This window comes from Falco punctatus (genome assembly GCF_963210335.1).
Source record: "Falco punctatus genome assembly, chromosome: 6".
Taxonomy (NCBI): Eukaryota; Metazoa; Chordata; class Aves; order Falconiformes; family Falconidae; genus Falco; species Falco punctatus.
In genome coordinates, this window is record NC_137585.1 from 63,974,633 (window position 1) to 64,001,721 (window position 27,089).

General features: G+C 47.4%; 1 protein-coding gene and 1 long non-coding RNA gene across 6 annotated transcripts in view; one reads left to right on the forward strand and one right to left on the reverse strand.

Moving 5' to 3' along the window:
• PFKFB3 (6-phosphofructo-2-kinase/fructose-2,6-biphosphatase 3) overlaps positions 1 to 3,516 on the forward strand; it is a gene marked incomplete at its 3' end in the record, with an annotated part of 43,505 nt that extends 39,989 nt beyond the window's left edge. For all 5 annotated transcript variants that reach the window (XM_080394062.1, XM_080394065.1, XM_080394066.1 and 2 more), the window contains one exon: positions 504 to 3,516. In XM_080394062.1, the coding sequence (XP_080250188.1) occupies positions 504 to 510 (7 nt within the window). The remainder of the gene's footprint in view (positions 1 to 503) is intronic.
• Positions 1,820 to 27,085, reverse strand: LOC308066611. The gene is made up of 2 exons (XR_013929219.1): positions 7,174 to 27,085; positions 1,820 to 5,545 (listed from the first exon to the last, which is right to left on the reverse strand). It is a non-coding gene; the product is annotated as an uncharacterized lncRNA (long non-coding RNA).
• Positions 27,086 to 27,089: the final 4 nt, after the last annotated feature.

A 27,089-nucleotide genomic window follows, 5' to 3' on the forward strand; every position in this document is an offset into this window, starting at 1 on the left:
TCCCCGTGCTAGCTCCTTGGCATGGCCAGCAGGAGCTTCCTCTTGGCAGTGCCAAGGGTGGACAGACGGTGACCGCGTCCTTGGCAGGCAGGGGGGACACTGCCCACCCTCAAGGAAAGCAAGAGAAAGATGTTTAATTGGGCTCCTTGGATGAACACCATAGTCCCTTGTCACCTTGCCTTGCATGGACCAAATTGCAGCTTCAAAAGTACAGAATGGGTTGGGTGGGAGGGTTACCTTGTTTTTTAGGGATATCTCTGTCAAATTCTCACACTGTAGTTAAAGCCAGGGGATGTGTGTGGGTAGAGTCAGCGCATCCCTCCCCCCTCTCTCCTTGGGTGGGCAGTGTCCTCTCCTCTGTGGTGGATGCTTTCATAGTGACCCGTGCTGTGGCTTTTTGTTACTCCCCTGTCCTCTTGTTGATGTGCCCATGGACGATACTGCCAGAATGGGGTCCAACCCAAGCGTGATCCCCAATCCCCATCCTTCCCTTCTTGTTGCAGAACATGAACAACTCGCAGAAGCCGTCGTGACTCCGATGGCGCTGTCGTGAGGCCACCAGCGACACCAGTGGCGACGCCAGCTTCCCATCCCATCGCCATTTCTGAAGCTTGCTTATAAACCAGTTGGCAAGGTTGGCCCTCAGCTGTTTCTACCCACACCCGTTCATCTGCAAACTGCTCTGCTGAAGGGGGAGAGATGCGGGAGAGCAGAGGAGAGGAGCCGAGCTCCCTGGGGTCACCGCCACATCTTTAAGCTGCGGCATTTGCTCTCCTCTCCAGCGTCCTATTAGATCATAGCAATCTGTAAAGTGCTTCTAGCGCACAGGAGTTTAATTTTCCTCTCTGTAAGCAGTTTTGATCTTCTTTTCTATAGATGATTGGTACCCATCCATATCCGGGTGGGTTGTGTATATATGTGGATGGTGCAGGGTTAGCAGAGAAATAGGGGGAAGGGGAGGGGGGACTGAAGGGGTTTTGCATTTATTTTTATTTTTATTTTTATTAATTACTTTTCAACAAAGCCCGTAATGTGCTGTGCTGCAGTCCTTTACTCACACTACAGCCTGTTGCACACGCAAGCCTGACTCACCCAGGTTCGAGAGCACCAGGAAGGCAGTTGTGTTAAGTCTTCCACAGCAAGAACTGCTGGGTTTAACCAAAAAAGGACCCCAAAACATTCTTTTCCTTCTTTCCTTTTTTATTTTTTTTTAATCAATACACCTTAAAGGGGGTTGCAGAGAATGTAGATCTGCTTCTAGAACTGCTCATGAGCTGCCTGTAGTACAGAGGTCACCACGCTGGGGGTGGCTCGGGCGATGCTTTCATCTCAGCGTGAAGGGATAGTCTGAGTTCAGGGGTGTGTTGATTTTTGGGGAGACTGAGGACCAGTTGAGGTATATGCTGGTACTTCATCTCCCCTTTCCTCTTCCCTGGAGGAAAGCAGAGATTTTGCAAGGGGGGGTTGAATCCCTGCAGCGTTGCAGGTGGGCAGGCTGAGCTAGATGCGTTTTGCAGACACACAGGTCTTGTGGAGGTGGCCAGAGGTCTGGCTGGGATGCAGGAGTCCCTGTATGGCTGCAAAAAGGCACAAGAAGGGACAGTTTTGTCTGTGTTCTTTCTCTTTTTATTTTTTTTAATTTAATATATATACATGCACACACACGTGTGTGTGTCTGTGTGTATACCTAGAAACCGCTTGGTTTTTGCACTTTATTTGTGGCAGAAGCATAACTGTTTTATTTTTTCAAGTTGTGCCCCTTAACAGGGGAAGCCTGAATACAGGCAGCTTTTTTTTTTTTTTTTTTTAAAAAAAAAAATTATTTTGCATGCTGGAAAGCTGGGACTAAAAAAACACATAGTAGTTATGGTGTTCAAGGTCTGTGTGTATGGGGGGGAAAATAGGGCAAGGTCCTGACATAGACTCCATCAGCCAACTCCCAGTGGCTTGATACGAGAGATTCTTTCTTGGCAGCCTGTCCCAGGCTGCGAGACAGAGCTAAAAATGGCAATTAACCACTATTGCTTTGTACATAAGTCTGGATTTTGAAATTTTTTTGGCGTTTTTTTTGTCTGTTTTTAGGGTTCTGGGTTGGGTGTTGGTGTTTGGGTTTTTTTCCCTCCCACTTGTATGTGCTTCTTCTCCATCCTCACCTTGTGCTTTTTGGCTGCATCACTAAGCTGGAGGCAGAAGGTGCAGGCAGCCAAGCCCTCTTGCAGCACTGGACTGGGTGTTTGGAGATGGGCAGCTCCCTGGCTTCATCTTCCCATGGGTTTCCCCAGCCCACTGGGTAGGAAACAACATCCCTGCAGATGGGAGTAGACAGCTTTGGGGAGAAGTCATGATTTTTAAAATTTCTGTGTATGTTTGTGCATGTATGTTTTTTTGGGGGGTTTGCTCTGTTTTTTTCCTTTGGGGAAAAGGTGAACCACAGTGCCTAGCGCTTCAGCCTCATGCAGACAAAGCATGTGCTCGGAGCGGCACCGACAACGGGGGGGGGGGGGGGGGGTGTCCATGCCCAGCTGGGGCAGGCGGCCTTGGCAGTACCCTGCCTGTGTGAGCTTGTGCATATGTGTATTATAGTCCTGTACAGATGAAACAAAGAAATTTCCCTCCCACCCCCCCCTTCTTTTTTTTTTTTTTAATAACTGCGTTAAAAGCAGGCTTCTCCCTATGTACGCAGTCGACATCTGCTTTTTTGGTTTATCTGACCTGGAGAAAAACGGATGTTTTGGGAAGGCAAGTCACTTGTCTTTTCAGCCTCCTTCCTGCGGAGTTTTATCTTTCTTCTCCTGCTAGGGTAAGATAAGCCGGCAAATGCAAACATGACATCTGGCTGCCCCTTAATCAATCCTGTACACATGTAATTCTGCAGATGTTTTGGGGTGTATTTGTGTGTGTGTATATATATATATATATATAAAAATATATATATTAAAAAAAAAATCAAACAGCAAAAAACCTTCATGACCCCAAATGTTCTTCCTTTGGGAATAATAGAAGTCTTGAAGATCTACAAAAAGATGATATTTGAACTTGGCATTTTTTCCAGCAAGGGGAAAATTGGTCTTTGAGCAGCAAAGAGGTCCTCTCGTGCTGGAGGGGTTGGCAGTAAATGGGATAGTGTCAACCCTGTGCGATCATGATGCCCCTCTGTTTTGGTTAACAGAGCCAAGGACTGGGCAGTGATGCTCCAGCCAAGGCAGGTGGGGAGGGGGGACTTGCCAAACTACACTGATGGGTTCTTCCCCCTGCTTGTTTTGTTTTCCTTTGTGATACTTGAATATTTTTTTTTGATAGCAAAGCGCTCTTTATTTATTTAATGTATACTGCAAAGCTTGGAGAAGGGTAGTTACTTGGGATTTTTTTTTAATTGTGGTATGTTAACTGTTCTGTATATAAGTCTGGAATAATTGCCTGATACAAAGCTGTGCCAGCTTGAAAACAGGGTATGCCTTTCAGAAATTTGTATATTTTGCAGTTGCTGGACCAATAAAAAAATCTTGTTAAAATACAGATGTAGCCTGGTTGTTTCTTGTGTTGGGAATTACTCAGGCCCATCTCATGTGCAGCTTGGTGGCCACATAGTCCTGCCTTACACATGTTCCTGTACCTCAAATCCCTCCTGGCCCCATAGCGGATTTGCTGAGTATCATCTCCAAGGGAAACCATTTGGATCCTGTGGCTTGAACCCTTTTTTTCTGACCACACTACAGCAATGTTTAAGTTTCTGTTAGGGTGAGTGAAGAGCTCCTCTGTGGAACTGAGGGCATCACTCCTGCAACCAGGTGTCAACACCTTAAGGGCAAGCAAATACCCCACAGGTTCTACCTACTCCATCACTGCTCAGTATGAAGGTGATGTGCTGGAGTATGTCCTGCCTAGATCTTCACATAGGCTGCATGTTAGGCAGGTCTAGGCATTTATTCAAAACTAGTATGGTTCTTCAGACCAAATACCTGTCTAAAATGCTCCTCATGAATTTCAAGGGCTGGGCAAGAGCTGTCCTCTGAGATCACAGCTGTCTTTGCCGTGAAGGCAGGAAAAGAGCAGATGCCACCTGCGAGCAAAGTTGAAAATTCTCTGCAAAGTTAGTTTGGTTGTTTTCCTGTTGTTTCTCCCCCCAGCTCCAGAGCAAAAGAGGGAGCAGAGGCAGGGAAAAGTGCAATTTGAAGATGGTGCTCCAGAGCACATCTTGGGTGGATGGTCCCCATGTGGTTGGAGGCTGGTCCCTCTTGAGCAGTTGTGCTTCTGAAAGCTTGTTAGGAGCAAACAGGAGGGGAGAGAAAAAAAAAAGGTGTGGACTGCCATGTGTTCAAGCTCAGCTCTGTGGTTAGTTGCTGCTGGCTGATGTGCAACCCTTGCTCTGATCTTCCCTGGGTTTTCAGTGCAGGTTGAGCCTTGCTTTGGGCTGGGGTTTGCTGGGATGCACAGGAGCCATCTGCTTCCTCCCTTCTGCTCTGTGCAAGAGGGCCTCTCACCAGGGAGAGGGCTCTCAGATTTAAAGCTTAAGGCATCTGCAAGAACTTTTTTCTAGGTGTATACACAGATGTACAAGACTTTATGATGATGCTCATCCCTGCAAGCATCCTGGGGGCAGGGAGGACCTGTGCTCTCTGGGTAATCCAGAAACCACAAGAATTTTTTGTTTGTTTAATCTCCATCAACCTGGCTGTCTCCTTGACCCAAGCAGAGACAAAACTCCTTGCTTTATTTTAGGGCAGGGAGTGTAGCCTTGCACCCCACCTTGCAGAGAGTCCCACAAGGATGCAGGGGCTTTGATAACACCGCGAGCTGTGGTGGGCTGAGATTGCATGTAGCCACAACAGCGGCGCTGCTCCCCTGCCTTCCCTGGGTGGGCAGGGGCTGTTCTGAAGCTGTGATAATCTTGTTCTTGTGGGGGGAGCACAGGAGGAAAGCTTTGCCTCCTGGAGCGTGGCTGTGGGCAGCACTTCCAAGGCTGCTCTGCAAGAAAACACCCCCTCTGAAAAGCCTTTTCTCCTTTTTCTGTGTGCAGGGGGCACGATAGGTTTGTGTCAGGATATCTGTGCGGGAGAGCCGTGCGTGGGAGGGGGTTCATGGGCCAATGCCATCCCAGACAGCATCCTTTATTTGTCTTCCATGTGATGCATTTTGTGGCATCACAGAGAGGAGAGATTCCTCGAGGCAAGGCGGCTTTAAAGGTTATACATGACAGTGGGAACATTTCCCGTCTCCCAGTCAAGTCCCATTTTCATTAAAAAAAAAAAAAAAAACACACAACAAAACCCAGCTCACTGCTGGCACACAAGGCTAGCGAACTTGTGATTGCTAAAAAAAATAAAAAGGGCAGACTAGTCACGCTGGCTGACTCAGCTCTGATTGATGGCTCAGGAATGTGTCTGATACGTGCAAGGGATTAAATAAACCATGGGCAAACCTTTACAATACAGCATGTTGGATAAAGCACAGCTGGCACCCCGCTCACCTGCCTCTGGCTGGGGAGTGACTGTCATCACGTCATGGGATTGGAGGGGGTTTGTTCTTTTTTTTTTTTTTCATCTACCTGCAAGAAAAAATAAAAAGAAATGGATATTCTGGGGGGTTGCTTTGCAAGGGGAAACAACTTGCTGCTTGTGGCTCTAATGGGAATTATTTACAACAGCTCCAGGTACCTAAATGCATTTGTGCACTTTTGCTCCAGCAAACACATCCTGGGCAGGACATGTATTTCTACTGAAATATGAAAAATTTATTTTGCAGCTGTGCACAGACTTGTGTAAATCACAGTCTCGCTGCTCCGTGCCTTAACCCTGCTTAGTGTTAGGGTCCCTTCCCCATCCCCAGGGTGGGCTCAGAGCCCGGGCTTCATTCATGGCCATGGCCAAGGGAAGGCTCCGTGGATGTGGATATCTGACCCTTGCATTTCCCTTGCTTGAGTGTCCACCTGTACCCTCTCTCCTCTCTGAGACCGAGGGGTGTGATGGGGCAATGCCAGGCTCCTCTCCCCAAGCTGCCCCCTCCCTGGGGTAAAACAGCCCGTTCCCATGAGCAGTCAGGCTCAGTGTAGGGCTAGGGTGGTGAATACTCTCTCCCAGCAATTTCACGCCCCCAGTAAAACCTTTCTGTTGTGGCTCCTGCTGCAGAACCTAAGCCATTCTCCTCCCACCTGGCCTTTACCCATTGAGAGGTTCTCATGTCCTGGTACTGCACATCTCTGGTGGCCTCCCCAGTCAGGTGGGCAAGGGTCCCACACTGGTCCCATCCTTCAGCTCACCTGCCTTCACGGGAGTCACCGCTAGCTGCTGGCTCCCCTTCCTTCCACCTGTCCACTGCGGCACTGGGAGCCTCTTCCACCCCCGGCCATGCATGCCTTGGCTTTTCACCAGGCAACATCAGCAGTAGATAGGCAGACCTACAAGTTCTGCTCTTTCTAAAAACTACATAGACTCAGAGTGTTTTCTGAAAACCTTTCTGAATTTAAAAGGTCAGGTAAAAGAGGACTTATCCAGAAGGATAGAGAGGGGACAACAGTAGCCGGGACAACAGTAGCCATGCCAGCAGCAACAGCCATCCAGCCTGCAGCTGAACCTGCTCAGATGCTCCTAAGCCCTGTGAGTTGGTCCTGCTGGAGACACCTCCATCTGCAGCCCATCTGTTACCCTCCTGAATGCTGCAGAGCATCCAGCAGCAGTGAGGAGCAGCCATCAGAATCATCTGGACATGCTTCTGCCTTTGAGCTGCTGCTTAGAAATAGCTGCACAGTGATATATAACTTGTGACAGTCCCTTGCAACTTCCTGGATAAATACACAGAGGGAGTTGGTGTTCTGGGGTTTTGTCCAGACAACGGGTATCACTTGAGAAATCAGGTTGTGCCATTCCCCCAGCCACCTGCTTTTCCTTTCTGATCTCTTTCCCCTTGGGGTATGACCTGTTTGCCATGGATGATCTGGCCTCTGTTTGCAGAGCTGCTGCTTGCCACAGCCAAGGCAGAAATCAGGGGAGACCTTAGAGGTTTGGTCAGGTGGCTTCTGCTGAGAGTGCTTCGGGAAAGGAACTGCTCAGAAAAAAGTGAATTGAAACTGAATCTAGTTGTCAGTAACGCTAGAAGAAACTACATCACGTGGACAGAGGAATGTCACAGCAGTCTCCAAACTACCAAGCTGCAACAAGGTCTTTCACCACCTCATACCAGCATACTCTTCATACAGTCCCTCCACTGCCTTCTCCTCATCTCACTTCACCTAGGGCATGTGTTCTTTCTCCTCTTGCTTCTTTCTCTCTCACCTTCTCTTCCTCACCTGCTCTCTCTTCACTGGCTGCCCAGCCACTTCATTTAACCACCCACAGCTGCAGCTTATCTACACCGGCCAACCCACCGCCCCTGAAGCCAGCCCACAGCTGTAAATTATCAATGCTAATTAACCCAGCTTCGTTCCTCTACAGGGGAATAGTGGTAAGAGTCAATATCGAAATGGTTGACATATGCCTGAAACGCATGTACGGTACCTACATCCATAAAGTTGGCTTCATGTCCTCACCCCAAGAGTGCCCTGCTGCATCCTGCCGCTCCTCTGTCCTGCTCCATGGTCCACCCCCAGGACCTATGCCTGATCTGAGGAGGCCACAGAGGAACCAGTCCTTGCTGGGGCCAGGCTGGACTCTGCGTCCTGGGAAACCTTCACTGTAAGGTTTGCTCCCTGCTTTCCTTGTGGCCTGATGCACCAGCTGACATGTGTCAACATGAGACAGTCCACAGAGCAAGAATACAGAGAAATTGGTCAGTGGTATACTGAGTGTTGCCAGGCCTCAGATCTCCTCATCTTCTCTTTCTCCATAAGCCATCACCATCCCTTGAAGACCTGACAGCTCCAGTCCAACTGATGAGGGGCTAAATGCCTGGAGAGGTCTTGAATGTTATCTCCCATGAGCCTAAGGGGAATCTAATTTGCAACCTGATAAGACCATGACAAGGTTGCTGAGTCTGGTGAGCTTCACAATCAGCCAGACAAAACTCAACTGGTGCATCTGTCCACCCAACTGGCTGGCAAAGTGAGTGGAGAGTTTCTTGCTGATCTAAGGAGACTCAAAGCTAGCATGGTCTGAAGGGGTGGTGATGAGACAGCGTTCAGGATCACACAGGCTTTGTGAATTGCTTCTCCCTCTAGTACAAGGTACAGAGCCTTATATTGCATCCACTCCTAGTCAGACACCTAGCCAACACTATCCTGTCTTTACTGCCACAAGAAGTATCCCAGTGCTCTTTGTGTGGAAATCAATGTTGGCAAAAATTTGTACCAACTGGTGGCCTGGTGCAGAAGTTAGAAAAGTGGATGGCAGCAGGGGTTGTGACCAAAAAGCACGGCTGAATTGAAGCTACAAAGAGAAACAGTAATTAAGACCTAACGAATAATTACCATGGTGGAAGGCAGCTTGAGAATGAGCACAGCCCCAAATCCAGATATTTCTAGCTGCAGCTGAAACCCCACAATTAAGCTGTGATTTTGGTCATTATGAGGAGGTATTTCCAGAGCTGGATCTTGCCTTTCGCTGCCTTTATGCACCGAAACAACTGACTCAGCATCAGCAAAAAGAAAACCCAGCATTTTGATAAATGTCATCCAAACCAGACTGGAGAGCCTGCATTAGCTTGCGTTGGATGCCTCCACCAAAGCTGGATGCCAACCTGTGGGCAGAGCTGCCTTTTCCTGATGAGGAGATGAAGTGGCTTTCTGGCTAGCGGGGGATGTGTTGGTTTAGGGGAGGTGGGGGGTACCTAAAAATACTGATGTCCTACCTTGGGAGCAGGAGTCCCACCATATGGCAGCATGAAGAAGCGAATGTCACCATGCATTTCTCTGCTCCTTGGTCCAACTCTACCCACTCATTACTCCAGGGCACCGTGGCAGCAGTAAGCCAGGCGAAGAAGGGAGCTGTAGCTCCCATACGTGTACCTGGTTGCCCCATCCATCCAGTGCCACAAGCACGCTGTCCTCAGGGGTGTCTGTATAGGCAAATCACACCAGCGACCTAGATTTCAGGGTGATGGTACGAGTGTTAATGGCTGATTTCCTTCCTGGTGATGCTGCAAGGACTGTGACTTACTCTGACCATTCCGGGGCTGCTCTTTTACTTTCCAGACAGTATTAATGTCACCTGCTCAGAGGGGTGATGCCACCCTACCAACCAGGTGCTCTGACTCACTCACTCTTCTTTCTGCCCAGCCTTGATTAATCTGTGGCAAGCGGCAGACGTGTTCTCCTGCCATGCATCCACCTTACTCTTCCTAATTGCCCCATCCTTCAGCATTTGCTAGGCATTTCCAGTGCATTTGCTCCTTCCTCTGTAGTTCCTATGCAATGTGCAGGCATCTCCCAAGCCTCTCCTCCTGGTGCAGAATCTCAAGGCCACCTTTTATCCTTTGACGAAGTACAGACAACCTGCTCATTAGCCTGCTCTATAATTGCTCAGCCACCACCAGCAGCTACTCGTGCACAGTTTCTGCTGTATGGGTACAAGGGTTAGATGTCAGTTTTTTTGGGGCCCGTGTTGGTGACTTTAACCTACTGGAGAAAGATGAGAGAAAAGACCTGGGAGTCATCCCCAGGTCATGTTCTTGGAGGAAGAGGTTGCCCTTTCTACCTGAGATGTACCCATCTACAGTGTCAGAGTCATTGCCACAAAATCCCAATGCCTTTCCAGCCACCACTTTGATTTATCTTCTTTATATTTTCTTCACTTTTTTCCTAAGAGGATATCATCCACTTGGGCATGTTCTCAGCAACATTTTTGCACCATCACAGGCCCCTTTAGTGGGATGAGCCCCCCTTCTTGAAGCTGCTTGGGACAGGGAAATTATTTTCTTATTTGGCTATAGACTACCCAGCAGGACCTGGGTGCTGTATAAGCAATGCATAATAAAGTAATATAACACTGATAGTCACCATAATTAATTTGTAATAATGACTGGCATGTCTTTCCAGACCTGCTAAACCAGCATGCAGGTTTGTGGTATCCCTGAGCATGGCCATTGCACGGAGACTAATTCCAGACCTCTTTTCCTGACACAATTTTGCCCATCACCAGCTCTGTTGCAGAGGTGAAAGAAGTCTGTCTGCATCCCTTACATAAAATCACATGCAAGAGTGAGCAAACTAGGGAAAGATGGGGCTGGGAAGAAAGTTAATTAAGTCAGAAGAATCGTAATAAAGGGTTTGCAAGACTCATGGTTGAAGCTGGCTGACAACCAAGGCTTTGGTTCACCAGAAATCTTCTCTTCTAAATGTAAATAAAAATAAAAATATCTTCCTGTCCAAATGGGATGGAAACCGGTATTTTTCAAAATTTCCAAAGCTTCTTTTGACTCCATGAACTGACATATCATTTTCCTTGTTTTGTTGAAGACGTTTTAGATGAAGTGTTGGCCTTTTTTGACAAAACATTCTGATGTCGGAAGACACTGCACTGGGTTAACTTGAGGTAATGCTGGGGAAGAAGCACAACTGGTGAAAGAGTGAGGGGTAGCCCTTCATCAGTCATGAAAGATGAAATTGGGTTTTCTTTGCCCTTATCTTGCACAGGGCTGGACACCCACCTCATCCATCCAACAGGTCACCTCCAGGCACCTCCTGGGAGACCCAATAGAGAGGAGCTATGGCCTCAGGAATGCAGGTAGGACTCAGTGTGGTGTCTCTGGCATCTCACTATCATCCCTTGAAATGCTCTTGGAAGCTACATGAGCTGAGCAGCCAGCAATGCCCCAGACAAGGAGAAGGGTTAGGAGGGGAAGGCTTAAACAAAAAGCCCACCTGTCTGTTCGGTTTTAATGCAGCTATTAATTACCTTCCTATCTGCTAAGCTGATCTGAGCGTGTCTGTGGCTTCCTCCTGAAGCTGCTCCTAGCAAAGCTGCTGCTGTCTGTGTGCTTGCACAGCTGCTGCCAGGGCCAGGAGGGATGGGACTGATGCTCATAAAGGTCTGTGAGGATGTCAGCCAGCCCGGGAAGGCTTTTTGCCATGGCTGTGAAGCTGATTTGCCTGCAGAGAGGCTGACTCAACAGTGCTGTGAGGGTTCAGCTAAGCCAGACAATTGTACGCCTGCCACGGGGTGAGGCCATGCACGTGTTGGGCAGCCAGGCTTTGGCTGATGGGCTGCCATTGCAACAGCCTGGCAGTGCCTCTGAGCCTGTAATGTGAGTTTTGCAGCTTCTTTTGGAGGCTTTTTTTTTTCTTCTCTCCACAAATGCAACCTGGGAAGCTGAAACCCTCTGGTATTTCCCAATGGCAGCACAATGCATTGCACAATATTTCCCTTTCTGGTTGCACTGGTGGGTTTTTTTGTTTGGGAGAGACGATTTGGCTTCATGGCCTGTCTTGGGCACAGCCAGGGTTTTTGCAAACTGTGATGTTTGCCAAAAGCAGGTAGGACCCCATACAATTATTATGTCCAGCCCATCCACTGTCTATGGGATAACAGTTCCCATGTCTGTGCATCTCTTGCAGGTTATGGATCAAAGTCATGGAATTATAGAATCATAAAATATCAAAGTTTGAAGGGACCCATGAGGAACATTGAGTTCAACTCCCTGCTCCTCGCAGAACTGCCTAAAACTAAATCATTGGTGCAAAAAGAAATACAAGCAATAAATAATAAATACATACTGTCCAGGAAGTTGGTATTTAAAGTGCCAATGAGCACAGGCAAATTGGTCACCTGCTTCAAAAGGGGCTGATTTGCCCCTGTGCAAAGGTCAGATGAAGTATTAAGCAGCTGCCACATCCCTCTGCTATTTTGAAGAGGTCATTTCAGATAAACAGCTGTGGGACCCGTTGCTGGCAGTGGTCTGTGTCCAGTTTCATAGGAGGATATTCAAAGCCAGGCTGCGTGGGAGATCCACGCTAACTCACAATCAAATTGCACCCTTCGGTAAAGAAACCTCCAAACTGCACCAGGGGTCAAGATACCTCCGGATGAGTAAACATTTGCTGCAAGGGCTTGGGAATAAATCCACTGAAGGAAACAGGACTAATAGCTATTGAAGAATCAGTCCTTGCCCCCTCTATTGAAGCGGGTATGTTTTCAATGGATCCCATTAGCTGCAACCAAGTCTCTCCGGGTTATCATCGCCTCTACTTGTGGCAGATGAGACAAAGCACAACACCAAGGCATCCAATTGCAAAACATATATATATATATGTTTTGCAATTGAATTGTTTTTTTTTCCCCCAGGGTGGAAATCCAGTAGCATCTTCTTTCATAGAATCACAGAGTATCTCAAGTTGGAAGGGACCCATAAGGATCATCAAATCCAGCTCCCTCAAGTAATTAACCAAGGGACCAAAGCAAATATGGACAAAGAGCAAATTAAATCATTATGGATTGGTCATGCCTGCAGAAAATAAAGCTGTCAGGGAGGTTGTTTCTTTTGCTGGCTGGGATTATTTATAGCCATGCCGTCTGTAGGAGCTCATCTGAGCATGTAGGGGCTGTGGCTGCTGGGAGAAATTAGCTGTATTTAAGTAAGGCTGGGGACACAGGCAAAGCCGGGCAGGATTCTTATGTGTGACCTTTTTTCTAGCTGAAAACATTGGTTTGTCAAAAATTGAAGCTTTCTGCAGCAGCATGCCAGGCAATGTTTATATTGGCAAATGAACAGGGTCAGGGCAAGGGCTGGAGCTGGGGCTGTGACCGGCAGCAGTGTTTTGGTGTATTGCCTGGTGCAGCGCTGGACTGGGTTAACCGGCACCCGTGGCTGATGGATGCAGGGGACGACATGGCTCAAGGTTGGCTCCTGGATGCAGCCACACTGTGTTTACTACCCAGCTTAGGTATGTACATCAGGTGGGGGGTTCTCCTGTCCAAAGGGACTCTCCTAAAATAAGTGAGGGTGGGTGCTCAAATTAACTCCTTATTTGAGGCACACTGAGCAGGACCTTGACTACAGATGCAGTCCGTGGACCACAGGATTATGTGGATTACACATAAGGGGTCTGTGAACACACCTGAGGGCAGCAGCCTGTTGTCAGGAGGCTCATGTCCCACCATGATAGATGAACTGCACAAGACTGGGAGCAGCTGGGGAAGGAGCAGAGGGCACCACATGAGCGTGATGCACACCATGGCCATGCCATGCACAGCCCCGGGAAAGTCCCAACACTCAGAGTGAAACTCCCTCTCAATGATCACGTCCCCACTGCTTGCATGTGGAAGAGGAGAGCTGTGGAAAACCACCTGTTTCACAGGGCTTTGGGGCTGAGGCAGAAAATGGTTTCATCCTCAGCTGCGTGCAAGCTCCAGTTAGCTGCGAGGGCAGGCAAGCAGCACTGCTCCCCAGCTGGCAGTTTGCACAGCTCCACGGGGCACCTCTTCATCGGAAGGCATCATCCTGGGCAGCAAAGCTGTCCCTGCCTCTGTGGCCACCTCCATCCTCAAACAGCAACCCTAGCTAAAAGGCACAGCTGGGGCTGCTGGACCACTGAAAGTTGCCTGTTGTGCTGGTCTCTGAGCCCGTATGTGTGTAAATCATCCCAAGGCAGGTCTTTTTTGATGGATGGAAAAGTTTTAAAATTATTGTTTTTATTATTACTATTGTTATTGTTGTCTTTGTTACTATTACTGTGTTTGGGAGTGGCATATAGAATCATAGAATCATTTAGGTTGGAAAAGACCTTTGAGATCAAGTCCAACCATTAACTCAGCACTGCCAAGCCCATCACTAAACCATGTCCCTAAGCGCCACATCTACATATTTTTTAAACACTGAGGGGAAGGTGATTCCATCACTTCCCTGGGCAGCCTGTTCCAATGCTTGACCACGCTTTCCATGAAGAAATTTTTCTTAATATCCAGTTTAACCCTTCCCTGGTGCCACTTGAGGCTGTTTCTTCTTGTCCTGTTGCTTGTTACTTGGGAGAAGAGACCAACCCCCAGCTTGCTACAATGTCCTTTCAGGTAGTTGTAGAGGGTGAGAAAGTCTCTCTCCCCTGAGCCTCCTCCTCTCCTGGCTAAACTCATCTGTATACTCATATGCTCATCTGTACATCTTGGGAGCCAGGAGGTAAGAGGGATCCAGGCACATCAGATTCAGTGGATTCAGTATAGCTCTGTTGGAGCCCAGACCCTGTATTTGTCCAGGAAAGGTTTGGGAAAAGAAGTGGTAAATGGCCTCATTTCTCATCCTCTGCAATCCCCAGGCATACTTCACTGATCCCTGGAGGGATAAATTTCTGTTGTAGCCTCAGGCAAGAGTCACATACCCACCTAGATCTCCAGGAGCTCAAGTGACTGATGAGCCTGTATGGGGAAGACAACAAACCCCAAGGTTTAGATAAGTCCATTCTACTTTCAAACATAGCCAGGGCATCTCCTAAAAGAAAGCCAAGGTTGAAACACATCCTCCCTGCCTTCCAGAGTCAACATTCCCCTTCTTCCTCCACGGTGGTCCCAGTTATGGATTTTCTGGAATCCTGAGACCAGGCATCAAGCAAACCTGACCAAGCAGCGTTCCCACAGGGCACATCCACCTTGTGGTCTCACCTCACTCCAATCATTGCCTTCCAGTTTAGGACCTGCTGGGGCTGGGGGACTGCAGCAGAACTGATGTTGTCTAATGGGGTTGATGATGGACCAGTGGAGCCGTAAAACATGGGAGAACCTGTGACTGGTGTCCAAACTGGATATTTACCTTTTTTAAGCTTCTTGGCATTACATCTATTAGTGCTGATGCTTTGATTTACAACCTGCGCCTTGCCCAACAGATGCTGCCGATAGCAAAAGTTTGCGGCTTCTTTTGCAGCTGGTGAGCAAGCTTTAATTGTTGCATCGCCTAACTCTCCACCAGGTTGGAGAAAGTTAGCAGCAGCCAGCTTAGGCAAAAAGGCTGTTTGGTTTCAGGTGCATTTTGTCCATCCATGTCCAATAAAGCCTGTAGAAAGCATGTGGGTTTGGCTTCTCCCTTGAAGGAGAAACTGGAGGCAGACAGAGGTTCTGAGTACAGCAGTATTTAAAGCTGTGGGTAGTTAGTTTCCACCAGTAAATGCAGTCCTCTCACATGTGGTGAGTGGAAGAAGTGACTGAGATTTGCATCTTTGCCTGGCACTGCCTCGGAGGCGAGAAGCAGCACAGCTGCTCGAAAAGAGAGCCAGGGCTGTGAGCACAGGGGAAGCACGGGGGAGGACATCGCCATGTGTCACAGATAGCCATTTCCAGTAATCACTGCATGCCGCACGGCTCAGGAAAAGCTCATGTTTAATTTACCACGAGGCAGATGTTGGATAGTTCTCCCATTGCTTGGTCACAGGGCTTGAAGCCCCCTTCTTCTTCTCTGCTGTGACCCAACAGAAGCAACCAGCAACACCGATCTTATGAACCATCTCTACATATGATCTCCTGGCAAGGTTTGTTCCAGTTAATTCACTGGAATTTCTGGTCTGACAGAACTGCTGTTTTGGCCTTGGATGCCTGAGGACAGGATTGCTATACCTGGATTTGGCCCTACAAGTGCCCCACATCTACACTGCATGAGATGTATGCTGGCATGGCTCCTTCTGGCCTTGCTCAGCAGATGGATGTCAGAGATGCCAGACACCTTGACTGCTGGCACCTGCAAGGACACAGGTGCCTTTGGAAACTCAAGTCCTCGAATCAGTAAATTATAGGCCAATTAAGTCATGAGGGCAATACCTAGAGGCTGACCAAGACGCAACCGTTATTGCACTGGGCCTTGCATGGATGTGGAGCTGTAGATAGGCCTTTGCCATGCTGAATTACCAATCCAGGAGGTTTTATGCAGAGCCCAGAGGCTGTGCACTGGGAAGGCAGTGTGGGTGAGAGGGGAGGAGATGAAGGACCAAACCATGCCCCTTGTTCAGGTGCATAAATCTAGCAAACTCCTTGCCAGCTACTACTTGCTTTACAGAACATGCTGGGAACAGTGTTCATTACTTATGCAAAGCTGCTCTATTATGAAAATAAAGTCAAAGATAAGCCAAACTAGCCTGTCATGAAGTCCACCGGAAAAAAAAAAAAAAAAAAAAAAGTGTTTAGAGAGATGCAAAAACCGCCCTCTGCTTGGAGCACTGAAGCTGGGAGAAAATGTGTGGTTGCTAGTCCAGGACTGTGCATCAAGTCCTATCTGATCTCCCAGAAAATGCACTGGCTCCTTGTCTCCTCCTTCTCTTGCCCAAGGGATGTTTTGACTCCAGCACTGAGCAAAGAGAAAGATATATGTGACCTAAATCAGGTTTTACTTCTGCTCACATCCCTCCAGCTTGAGTAAACAGCAGAGGATGTGACTGAGAGCACATACGGTGCCTCGCCAACGCCTCTTCTCTGCTTCAGGTTTTCTTCTCCCTTCCCCAGAGGTGAGTTTGACTCACTCTGTATTTAGAGAGATGCTTCCCCTTTCCTCACACCTCTCATTAAACCGCCCTGATCAGCCGGTCCCCAGCCCACCTCTGCAGCTTTTCTTGTTACATGGAGCAGCTTTGTCCGACAGGACCTACCTCCCAAACCAAACCCCACAGGAGGGCTGGGGAAGAAGGGAAAAAACCTAGGGACTGACAAAACAAACACAAAAAAGCCTCCCTTGATCAGTCTGAGTGCCAGCCCCACCCTGGGGTGTGGAATAAACACTGGCACGTATTTATTCATCACCACTCAGCATCCAAATATTTGTTGCTCTGTCACAGGGGCACACACATTCACGCCACCCATCAGGTGCCTTCTTCATTTGCAGCAAACCTGAGCACACTTCTGTCTGCTAAGGCAGGGGAGGGAAGAGATCCTGCCTGGAAGATTTGTTATCAATACTCTAGGATTTCTAGCAATTTGATGTCTAGATGCACAAGGATATTTCTTTTTGGCTATCTGAACTCCCACCTAAACACTCTTCTGGACAACACATTTGTCTATTTATATTCATGTGCTCGCATATCTTTTCATGTGTGTATGCATATGCATTTAGCATATATGTATATCTATCCACCCACATTCACCTACCTATGAATACACAGGGATGATACTGGAAATGATAATCTGGATGCCTTGGCACTAATAAAGCATAAACCTGATGTTTGCGGAAGTGAATACGTGGCACATGATGCCATTTTAATCTGCATACACACATACACATTTTCTCCATCTGTCTAGTTACAAGCATGCCAATATATAGGTGTGCTTGACACCAGTATGTTCTTATATGGGAATGTGGGTGAATTAATTTAGCACACAGCTCTGCTTATCTCAGCCAGAGTAAACATCAGCGGAACCATTTAATTAAAAATCACATGCCGGTTGTATTTGGCTGAATCAATATGAATCCAATTCGTGCATCGATGTCCTGATCATCTTGATGTCATTACCACCAGAAGAATTAAATGTCCTTGTATGTCTAAAGAGGAAAAGCTTCTGGCTGACCCCATGACCAGTACAGTGCTTCATCCACTGGCAGACTGGGTTAGGCTGCAGGTGAGATGTGGAGGTGTGGCACCTGGGAGGAAAGCTTTCCCTAACGGTGAGCACACACAGCAGCGATAACTGCCCTTTGATCTGTCCCAGCTTTACGGATATTAGGGGAAATGTCTTTAGGGCAAGGGAGTTCCAAATGTTGACCATGATGATTAGATAAGGGTGTTTAGGGAGAAGCTTAATTTCCTGACTGAAATGGTCGTGATGACCTTGTGATGTGGGTGGGCCACTAGAGGTCTGGGAACAGGCCCCAGGGGAAGGTTTCTTCCAATGTCTTCAAGGATGTAAAAGGGAGGGGATTTCTCAGCTATTCTGAGTACTTTATGGAACTGGGATTTTATCTAGAAGGGGTTAAAATGGGGCGATTCTCTGGTGAGACTCATGAGTTTGAACTGGCAACTCGGAGGAGCATTCAAGGCACAATAGAGATTTTTGTTCTGGCCCATGTCGGGCTGTCCCTATACTCACAGGATGTGTTTTATCTTTATCAGCGACAATCTACTTTTGTTGTCTTTACAACAGCCATTCCACAGCACCTGCAATATGCTTCAGTGCCCACATTGCGGTTTAACTTCAAGAGTGAGGTGGATGATGCCCAGCTCCCAGTGAGGGCAGGGGGTGTGATGCCCAGTTTAGACGCAGGTGACAAAATGTCTATGTGCTTTTGACTGGCTTGACTGGATACGGGGGAGCTGGAGTCAGGCAGCTCTGGAGATCTTCTCTGCTCTCTGTGTTTTTAAGATGAATAGAAGGCACAACTCTTCTTGGTCAGATTAGAAAGGGGTTCAGTATGACACATGCTCTACCTGAAGTCATCCTTCCACTGTTCATTGCTGTGGGCACCTGTAAACATGCTTTTTTTCCCACAGGCGTACCTACCCGCCAGTGGAATAAACACAGATTTGTGTTTTTCCAGCTAAAAAGCCTTTGTGGTCCCACAGCCAAATCACCATAGGATAAGTTGCTCCTCCAGCCACAGCACATGCACACCACCTGTTACACAGCAGGCCAAAGGAGTACCTTTCTCTACTTTTTTTCCTGAAACTGTCAAAAGAACAGGAAGGGAAGCCTGGGAGGTCAGTGCAGTTTTTCCAATCAGATGTGCCAAGGTTCCCCTTCAGATATGGCATGTTCTATCAGACAAGTGGAGGTATGATGGCTTCTGACGTGAAATCCCATGGCATAGGCTGTCACAAATTCCCAGCGTAATGTGTAACACTGGCAGAAAGTGGCTTGGAGCTCATTTGCAGCACTTCTATAATTGGAGACACACTTCTGAAGCTATAAATGCAATTGCATCTCAAGAGATTACTGAGATCAGGGAAAGAAGGCCATCAGCTGCTTTGTGACCATGCTGAACCCTCCAAATAGACGGGTAGCAAAGTCTGTTGAGAAGGCATTACAGGTGGCTGCTGCCAGTGACAGGGCTTTTCTGTGGTCCATGGCTTGCTGCCATTTTCACACCCCCAGTTAGACCCTCTAACCATCACCTGTAGTTGATCCTACTTCTGATAAGAGTATCTCTGAATGTAGTGTAAGTCAGCCCCGGCTCTGCACCGACCCCTGGGTGGCCTAGGTTCCAGTGTCCACTGTTCCAGTGACGAAGTGTCCCTGTGTTCCTCTGCGGTGGTTTCAGTGTAGGAGGGGAACAGAGGGGGAGAAGGCTCTTTGGGAAGCCCTACAAGGCGGGTGTGGGTTGACCAAGGTTCCTTGGCAGGCTCCAAGGTCTTCAGCGCCACCTACTGCCACGCTAGGCCTTGGCTCCCTTGTCATCCTCCAGCAGTGGGTTTAGAGGATCCTTTCAGGCTTATGGGATGGGGATAATCAGTAACCACATCTATTACCCTGCTGTTCCTATGGGCTGAGTGCAAATTAAAAACCATGCTAGTGTCTGGAGACAAAACCCCTGTGCTATTTCCCTTACAAATTCATTCAAAGGACAAGAAAGAGCAAATACTTGATGGCAGTTATCTGACAATGAGCAAAAAATAATAACTGGGAGCTACAGCGCTGTTCTTTCTGGTTGGCTTCTGCCTGTAGGATGGTCTCCACTGTCAGCATTAGGTTACGAAGTGAAGGCTGAGTAGACCATTCAGTGAAGGTCAGAGGGAAACAGAGTGGTTATCGCTGCAGGTTTGTTGACTCACCTTTGGTCAGATCCAAAGCATCCCTCACGTTAAGCAGCCAACAAATGTTAGAGGAACATGCGATAGGATAGGTGTGGCTGATGCAATGTATCTGACTATGTTGTGTTCTAATCTCAATCAATTTAAGCAAAACAGCTGAGGTCAGTGAAGTTACATTGAATTTACAGCCCTTGTATAAGTGCAGAACTTGGCTCTCCATGCTTTTTCCAGGTAGAAGAACATAGATGTTCAACAGCTCTGCCAGACCTAGGAAAGATCTGATTTATGGAGCAAGACAGCAGGTCATCTCTAATGTGTCTCAGGATTTCATCCATGTGAGAAAAGCCTTGACAATCAGCCACACAACCCACCCCTTCAGCATTTAGAAGCGGGTGCCATTCTAAGACATTTTGTGGAGTACACTCCTCACCTGCGCTCTCAGGTGGCAGCAGTGGCTCCACAATACACAGGCTCCTCTCTGCCTGCACAAGAACCTGGTTGTTAATTTTATAGAACGAAGACCCCAAATTGAGTCTGTTCAATCTTGCTTCTCCTTTAGATGAAGCCAAAGGCCACGCAGACACTTCAGTGTCTTCCAGTCCTCAGCAGTCCACACTGTAGGCAAGGGGGAAGATGAACCACAAAGTGTGTTTCACATCACCTGCAAAGCTACCATAGAGCACTGCAAGGGTTTCAACATAACAGAAATGAGCAGAACTTGGGTATCTGCTGTATGACCTCTGGTGTGAGCAAAGATGTCTGGGGCTCCAGAAAACCCATAAAACATCTTTAGGTAGAACTTGCTCATATTTAGGGAGCATAAAGTCTTCCAGAACCATAAATGACTGATCTCAGCTCAGCAACACTTTTTGTTCCTGTGTTTGCCAAAGAAACTAACATACATTTGTTTGCATTTAATTCTCCTGGTTAGTGGAACCATTACTAGGAACTGGGATCAGTTTGAGCTAGTGAGAGGGGCTGTGGGGTGGCTCCAAGTCACAGTTTTGACAAAATGTGCACATTCAACATTAAATACTTCTCCTGTGGTCCATGAGCAGGGCAGGGAATCCTACAGGTGGCCTGGACTTCATCTAGCATCTTGGTTGAGGGATTTGGGAGCTGATCTTAGCATGCTCCCACACCAAACCCTTTGTCTTCCCCAAGGTCTGGTATGCTGTCTGATCCTCTGGGACCTGGAAAATAGAAGGAAGCAGCTTTCAAAGGACTTGTAACCCAAGCAGGGGAGATTTTGGAGGAGAAATTGAAAACTGGAGATTGAGTTTATTAAAAACAGTTTGCTCAGTGCCACCAACAGTCATCTAGGAGTGCTTGTGGTCTGGGAGTTGAACACAACCTCAGGACCTCTTGCATGCTCTTCTGATGAGGATTTGAGCAGCCTGATTCAGCAGGAAAGCAGTAGATACTAGAGACAACTTGGAGGTTCCCATTAATGAAGGTTCAGTCTGGCATAATTGCAACCTAAATGCTTCTGCTAAGCTCCAGCTGGTGTTGATTCATCACCAGCCTTCTGCTGCAGATGGCTGGGTAAATTAGGACTCCTCTGTATAGCAACCTGTAGGCTTTTTCCAAGAAAAACAAACAAAAAAACCCTCAGTGTGGTTTCTGCGGGAATGGAATTCCCACTGAAACATTGGCTTTGTCCCTCTACTGAAAAGCAGCCCCATTGACCACATCTACAAAGGGCACAAAGTAATACAGACTTCTCTCAACCAGAGAGAACCTCCTGAGAAACGATGTTTTTCACTAAGTTCTTAACAACATCTCTTCTAGCTAATATGTTTGTGCTGCTCCTCCTGGCATGCTGAATGGCAGGAGAAGGGTACATAGGTGCAAACACACCCAAATTCCTAGTGGGCATCGCCCAGGTCTCCACCTGGGAAATTTGACATGCAAAATGTGACCCTGATCACCTGCTGAATGCTGCAGGGATCACTTGTTGCAATCAACCTTCCTGGCAGGGCTTGCAGGCATGTGATAGGATTAACTCCCCACCTTTGGTGTCCCAGTGTACATGTCTCTTTGGCAGTCCTGCACCTTGGCATGCAGAGAGCTGGGTTTCAGGAGTTCATGGTGACCTTACAAGAGTCTCTCTGATCCTGGACATACCTCTGACTGAAAAGGAGAGGCTTGGGGTTGAATGATTTGACTTTCCAGTGCTTCAATTTACCTAGATGCAAAATAGTGATAAGGAGTTCTTGGAGATCTTTGTAGACTGCATCATGTCTTGCTTATGTAGGAGTTAATGATTCTAATTATGATATCCTTTTTACTACCAGTGATTTAGCACAAAGGAATCTACCTGAGGTGATGGGACAAGAAACCTTTTATAGTGCTCAATCAGCAGGATTTGGAGAGGAAACATCTGAGCTCTGTTCCTGAGTCTGTGGCTGTGACTGCTCCAAGACCTTGGCCACAACACTGAGACATCTCTGTGGCTCACATTGCCTGTATGTAGAACAGAGAGAATTTCTGAGCACTCTGCAGAAAGGATGAATTCCTCGCTGCTGTAAGACGACTAGAGAAGACATGAGTGCCAAGGAATGCAAAAACGCTTATCTTTTTCCTCTTTGTGGCTTCCATTTGTGGTCTCAGCATCTACACTGTGCTCTGGTGGGGCCAGAGCCAAATACAAGTTTGTATTTGGCTTACCATAACCAACATCAACAAAGGGATCCATGCCTCTGGTAGAAAATGCTTCAAAATCGGGGGTGGGGGGTGGGGGGTAAAGCTTGGACTACTCTGCTCTGGTCTAAACACACAGAAATGGAGATTTTTAAAGCTCCCTGTATTAATAGGCTCTAACTTGGACAACTGACTCTTCATGAGTAGTCATGGCAATCACGTTCAGCTGACATGGTCTCCTGGTTTGAGCTAAGAGTGCCTGTCATGTTGACTCTACCGATGGGTACTTTCCACAGGGCATTTCTCCACTTAGAAGTTGCTTCTCTTTTACTCCAACACAGCTTGAATTAGTCAGCCTGCAGCTTCTGACCACCTTCCAGGAGACAGGATTATTTTCTTATTTATGGAGGTAAGCATTTCCAAGCAATGAGTTAAAACAGCTAAAATTTCCCCTGTGGGAGAAAAGGGACATGTTTAATCCATTTCCATCCACCACAGATTCATCTCTCACACCTGCCTTTCACCTTTTGCTGTCAATAGTGCTTATTTTTTCTTTGTTTCCTTTTCATGTTCTTTTCCTTTTTTTTTTACAGTCTTGTCCATTCTGAGCTGACCTGTGGAAGAACTGTAAAAGTAACAAAAAAGCCTGAAGAACATGACTTTGACTCAGTTTGCCATGTGTCTTTTACCCTGGCTTCAACGATGAGTCGAGGCAGCATTGCCTTTTCAGTTCCACTCACACATGCATTCTGCAAAGACGCGGCTGTTCGCAGCACTGTGAGGAATCGCACTGAAATCATGGGAAATAATGAGTCACATGCATGGTACAAAGTCATCCAACACAGTTTCCATTTTTCTCACCACTCGCTGATGTTTAGAGCATGCTAACATGGTAATGCTTGATACAATAGCGAATAAAAACAATTCAGGGAGAGGTGTGATATTTAACTTGGCCAGAACCTCCCAGGATTTCTGAAGCACTTCAAGATCCTTGGGTGAAAGACAGATTGTAAGGGCAAGAATATAATTATTAATAGTTTAAATTCCACCTTCCAGGCATGTGAAGTAGCAAGATCCTAAGGTCAGGGCAAAAGAGCACTACACACCGCATGCAGCAGTGGAATTTGATCCTTGCTGCAGCGTGAGTTGCTCATTAGAGGGGGGACTTTGCACCACCTCTGCCAACAACAAGTTGCTTACAATAATTGAAAATGGAGTTTTAAAGATAATTTGTCAGCCTGGGATAAAAACCCCAGAGATTTAACTGCAAGAAGTTCTCAAAGACACAGGGCAGAATAACACTGTTCTTCGCAAATTAATCTCTTGGTGTGGGAGCTGATCTGGACTTAGGCAGCTTCTGGAATATTGGAAATTGTTATTCTTAGCTTTCAAGTGTTAATAGCAAAATACTGTTGGGTTTTTTTTCCTTTACCCCCCCCCCCCCCCCCCCCAAACCCCCTTCCCCCTTCCACACTGGAAATTTAAAGAAATAAAACCAAAACCAGAAGTCCTGACTGTCCTGACTTATGGTCATGGAGCAAAGGTTCAGTCTGGGCTGTATGTGAGAGCTCATTTCTTGGGCTTGAAGACTACTGGAGCACTGATTTAGGGATACCTTTAGTAATGAAGCGCTCCAATCCCACACTTCAGTTTCCTCTAGTGGCCACATTAACTAATAACTGATAAAAAAGCTACCTTATTTTGCCAAGGAGCCCCGCAGGGGTCCTTCACAGCAGGTGCAGAGGTGTTGCAAAATTCACCAGCACAGCATTTCTGCATGTGTGTTCAGCTGCTAAGTGAGCCCCAGGGCACCCACGTGCCGGTCACTGCCCCAGACCAGTTCTGCACACTGAGCACTGTGGGGAGCACTGGGAGGGTCTGTGTGAGGGGTTATTGCAAAATATTGTGCCTTGTGGTAAAATGGTCAGTGTGACATCCCCAGGAGAAACAGAAAGGGAAAGAGGAAAGGCAGCCCCTGCTTGAACTAATTGAATCTTGATCACAGGACTCATCAGACTTGTTGACTAGAAATGCTTAATCTTCTCTGGGAATGATGTGAAATGAAACGGTTGTTTGCCTCTGGCCCTTCCCCTTGAGCATTGCATTTCACCCTACAGGTGAATAACAGGTTGTTTGGTCCCAGGCACCTCCGTGGTGAATGCACTGTCAGCTTGAGCTGAAAAGTGACAGGCTGCAAAGCCCCAGGCTCTTTTCTGCTCCGCATCATCCCCCATCAGTGCTCTGGAGTTGGTCCAGCTTCCTGGGCTTTGTGAAATCTCCCGGGATTGAAGTTCAAGATGGCGGGAAAAGACAGCTCTTCTCCTGGAGATAACCAACATGTGGAAGGATGATACCTCTATCTGGACCTTGTGCATGTTGTGTCTGCTACAATAAGCCTTCTGTAAACCTCTAAGAGACAAAACCCTGGTGTTGCCATACAGCAATAGCAGGATGCTCCTGCCATGGGCCTGCCATTCCCTTGGGCTCAGCAGAGTTCAGGAAGGAGGCTTTCCCTTCCCAACAGCTCCCTTGACCTTAGCGAGAACAACACTGGGAACAGAGCAGATCCTACCCTTGTAAAACCATTCAGTCTCTGTCCCCCAAGACCTCCATAGAAGCCCCACTAGGCGGGCATGTTGCTGGATGAAGCCTGAGGAGATCAAACATGCCATCTAAAGCAATTCAGTTCCAGCAGGAGACCTCCTCAAGGATCAGCCGTGCTGGGTCATTAGGACTGCCAGGCCTGCGAAGCAGGGGGGAGACTGGAGAAGGCAAGTGAGCTGTGCATCCAGTGTGGATCCTACAGTCTGATGGTCTTGTCGTTTCTACATGGCTGCCTCAGGCTGCCCAAGGGCTATAGGTTATTTTGCTTAAGAAAAGGAGACAACATAAACAAGAGTCAGTCCACAAGCCTTCCCTTTTTGGTTAGTGTCATCCAAACAGCAAGGGTGGACTCTTCTTGGCTAATATTTAGACCATTGTGTCATGTAAATCCTTTTGGGATTGTGTTGCCACCAAGCAGCTGAAAAGAACAACATGGTGCAAGATGAAGGGCAAGACTAATTTTCTTATTTCATTTGTAATTGCGTGCCTTTCAATCCAAAAGGAGAGGAAGGCCATAACATTACCTGCTGCAGTTCCAGCCTTAATGAGGCCTGGGAGGAGGACTTGATAATTAGGCTCTTGAATCATGTGTTAGGTGTGAGTTTCTGTTCCAGTGCTCTGCCAATTAGCACACAATTCCTAATCAATAGCAGGGTAACTATGAGATTAGGGTTAATGGGTCAGGCTCATTCAAGTTATCCTATTCTATGCTAATGTCAGATTAGCTGAGTCCTGGTGTCATCAGTTTTACCTTTCCAGGTTTCTGGCTACAAAGGAACAGGGGGCAGAAATGGGTTGTAATTAACCTCTGGTTTGCATGAGAAGACTCCTACACTGGGTTTTTTAGATGTGAGATGGGTGTCTAAGTTCCCATCAGCCAAGATCTAACCAATGGTGCTTATGGTGCCCACAGAGAGATTCATCCTGCCCTGAAGGGGACAGCAGGCGTGGGATTCATTTGCCTAAACACAACTACCAAGTACAAGGGCTGCCCTGGACATCCACATCCACAAATCCAGAGGGACTGGCTGATATCCCACAGGGAGAACCATTTCCCCTGGACAGAGGATGGATGACAGTCCCTGAGACACCTCAGTTGTGGACAACAAGGCGCAGACAACTTAAGATCTTGGTATGTCCAACCAAGTGAGCGATGAGGGATTCAAACCAGCTCTTAGCTCAAGGCAGTCAGCTCCAAGGAGAGGGGTGGGAGTAAAACTGAAGGTAGGCACCCAAAGCGGTGTTTGCAGCCCTGTCTCCAGGCCACAGAGACCGCTGAGCCTTGTCAAATTCTGGAGCCTTCTTTCTTTCCAAGCCTGTAGGTTATACTTCCAAGTAGGAGAAAGCCCTCTGTGGAGGCCATCTGCTACTCTGACGGCGTTATTCAGGGAACCAAGGAAAGCCAGGTGCTGGGTCTGGAGCTGAGATATGAATCTTTGCCTTCCTTGGCAGAAATGAGGAAAGTAAAAAGCTAAGGAGCTTTTGTTACAGAGAAAAAGCAGGACTTTTACAACCAGCAAGGTCTCTCTGAGCTGTTGGCTGAGTAAAACCATGAAAGAAGACCCATACGGAGAGACAGCACTTGAATGAGTTGAATGGGAACCACAATCCTGTGACACTGATGGTGGGTACCAAACAGAAACCCTGCCTAGCTGATGATGCCGATCCCTGATCCCCTGGAGAGAAACACCTCCCAACCCGAGATAAGATGTGAAGCAGCAGGTTCTTCTTGGTATTTACAAGGTAGTTTTTCTGGCTCCAGAATAGAGAGGAGCACCCACAGGGACACTGAGTCCCAGGGACCAAGTAACTGCCAAGACCATTTTGCTTCCATGACTTTAACTTGGCCCAAACGTTACGCCTACTAAGATCTTCCAAGTGATGCTTTTCTCATGTCCATTGAATCCTTTGCTTCTCTGCTACTTGGCAGGGAAAAATAGTTTCTCTGCAGGATTATTCCAGTGAGGTGGTGCAAAGGGACCTATTTTGCTATGGCAGGCCCTGTTCAAGTGGCAGCTTGGCTGAGAATATTTGTTACACAGGTCTGCAGTGTTCATATTTCCCTTGTGACAGGACCTGAACCAAACCCTGACATTGCTGTTCAGACAATGTCCTGACTGTTGCAGTCATTTTAAGTTTTTTTTTTTCCTGTATTTTTTTAAGTTTTAAAGAAGATCATGTCATATTATGTAGGTTCCTTTTTCAAACTTCCTGAGGACTTTTTTCCACCCTTTAAATTCCAAAATGATTCCGTGTTTTTTAAAGGCTC